General features: G+C 61.4%; 1 protein-coding gene across 1 annotated transcript in view; it reads left to right on the top strand.

The window, feature by feature from the left end:
• The window catches only part of LOC103764756 (rho guanine nucleotide exchange factor 11), a 31,279-nt gene that overhangs the window by 3,862 nt on the left and 25,561 nt on the right, over window positions 1–1,856 (top strand). The window contains 6 exon segments of the mRNA XM_029958038.1: window positions 287–406; window positions 675–726; window positions 807–883; window positions 1,237–1,374; window positions 1,477–1,545; window positions 1,719–1,820. Coding sequence (XP_029813898.1) covers window positions 287–406; window positions 675–726; window positions 807–883; window positions 1,237–1,374; window positions 1,477–1,545; window positions 1,719–1,820 — 558 coding nt within the window.

The raw sequence follows: 1,856 nt of genomic DNA, 5'->3' as shown, positions 1-1,856 counted from the left end.
CCTCTTCTTCCCTCTTTTTTGCTCCTTGGAGCAGCCCTTGGCGATGTCCTGGTGCTGCTGGGGCAGCATAAAGAGGCTTCAGCCCCTTGTGGAATCATGGAATGGTTTGGGTTGAAGGATCATCCGTGGGCAGGGACACCTCCTGGTGTCGCTCCATCCCGATCCAACCCTTCCAGGGATGGAGCACCCACAGCTGTCTGGGCACCCTCCAACCCTTCCTGGTGGGCTGTGGGATGGGATTCGTGGGTTTGGGGTGGGTGTGAAGGTCCCCTCTCCTTCCCCTCAGCGCTTCCAGGAGCTGTACAGCCGGAACCCCGGAGCGGCCGTGGAGGAGCAGATCGAGGGCGCGCGCCGGAGGGTCAGCCAGCTCCAGCTCAAAATCCTCCAGGAGACCGGGAATTCCCTGGTGGGTGGATTCAGGGGAGTCACCCCCATCCTCCTGGCTCCCTCTGAGCCTGGGAACACCTTCCTGAGGTGTTGGGAACACCTTCCTGAGGTGTTGGGAACACCTTCCCGAGGTGTCGGGATCGCCCTCCTGGGGCGGTGGGAATGGCGGCAGAGACATCCCTGCCTTTCCCAAACCTCCTGTGGTGGGAATTGCTCCAAGTTCCCTCATCCCTGTCCTTGAATCCTGAATCCACCATCCCAGTGATCCCACCCCTCTCCCACTGCAGGATTCCAGGCTGAGCAGCGACTCCAGCATGGCTGGGTTCAGGTTGGTGGAAGGTGAGTGGTGCCGGTGTTCCTGGAGCATCCCGGTGTTCCCAGCTCCTGGACACGTGGATCAGCCTCTCCTCTGCTCCCAGGACGCCTCTCCCTGGACTCCCAGGATGGAGACAGCGGGTTGGAATCCGGCACGGAGCGATTCCCCTCTGTGAGTGAGGTGAGGGAGGGGTTCCCCGACTTTCCCTGCGCCCCGGGAGCGGGGCTGGATCACTCCGGGAATCCTCAGGGCCTCCTTTTGTAATCCCAGTGAACTGCTTGTCACCTGAACCAATGGAATTCCTTGCAATTCCTCAACCCGGAATTCCTTGGGCTCCTCACCTTTACCCCCAAAACGAGGGATCCCCCGAAATTCCCACCTCATGCTCCCAATCCAAAAGTTCTCCCAGCGGCCCCCGAGGGGTTTTGTGTTTTCCCCCACTCCCGGGGTTTTATGTTTTTGTGGAATCTTGAGCTGAGAGCTGCTCTCAGGTGCCTCAGCCTCACGTTCCCAGTGTCTCCCATGCCGAGCAGGTCTCCCTGAACCGGAATTCCACCCTCTCCGACCACGGCCTGGAAAGCCCCCGGACCTCCCCCATCATCTCCTCCCGGCTTTTCCAGCACCATCGGCGCCAGGGCTCCGACAGCCCCTTCCCAGCCATGGCAGAGCAGGTGGGTGGGAGCTCATCCAGGGGGGCTGGAGCCTCAGGAATACGCAGGATTCCCCCCGGATCCGGGCTCCTGGCTCCTAATTCCCACCCCTTCCCCGGGCAGGAGCGGCCGGGAAGGCCCCTGATCATCGGCCCGGAGGAGGATTGTGATCCAGGCTATTTCAACAACGAGGTATTCCCGGGATTTTTTGTCCCCTCACCCCTTTATGGACCCCCCCCAGGCCTGGTGGGATTTCAAATCCCCCCTCCCAGGAGACACCCCGGGTTGGTCCCAAGGAGGTGGGATTCAGGAGCTGGGCTGTGGATCCAGAGGAGTGAATTCCTTCCCTTCCCTTCTCTTCCCAGTGCGACTCCCTCTTCCAGGACCTGGGGAAGCTGAAATCCCGGCCGGCACACCTGGGGGTCTTCCTGCGCTACATCTTCTCCCAGGCTGATCCCAGCCCCCTGGTAAGGGGCAATCCCGGGAATACCTGAGCCCCAGGG

Source organism: Manacus vitellinus, unplaced genomic scaffold (assembly GCF_001715985.3).
Source record: "Manacus vitellinus isolate BGI_N305 unplaced genomic scaffold, ASM171598v3 scaffold_138_pilon, whole genome shotgun sequence".
Taxonomy (NCBI): domain Eukaryota; kingdom Metazoa; phylum Chordata; class Aves; order Passeriformes; family Pipridae; genus Manacus; species Manacus vitellinus.
The sequence above is the reverse complement of the archived record's forward strand: the minus strand, read 5'-3'. Positions and strand labels throughout refer to the sequence as shown.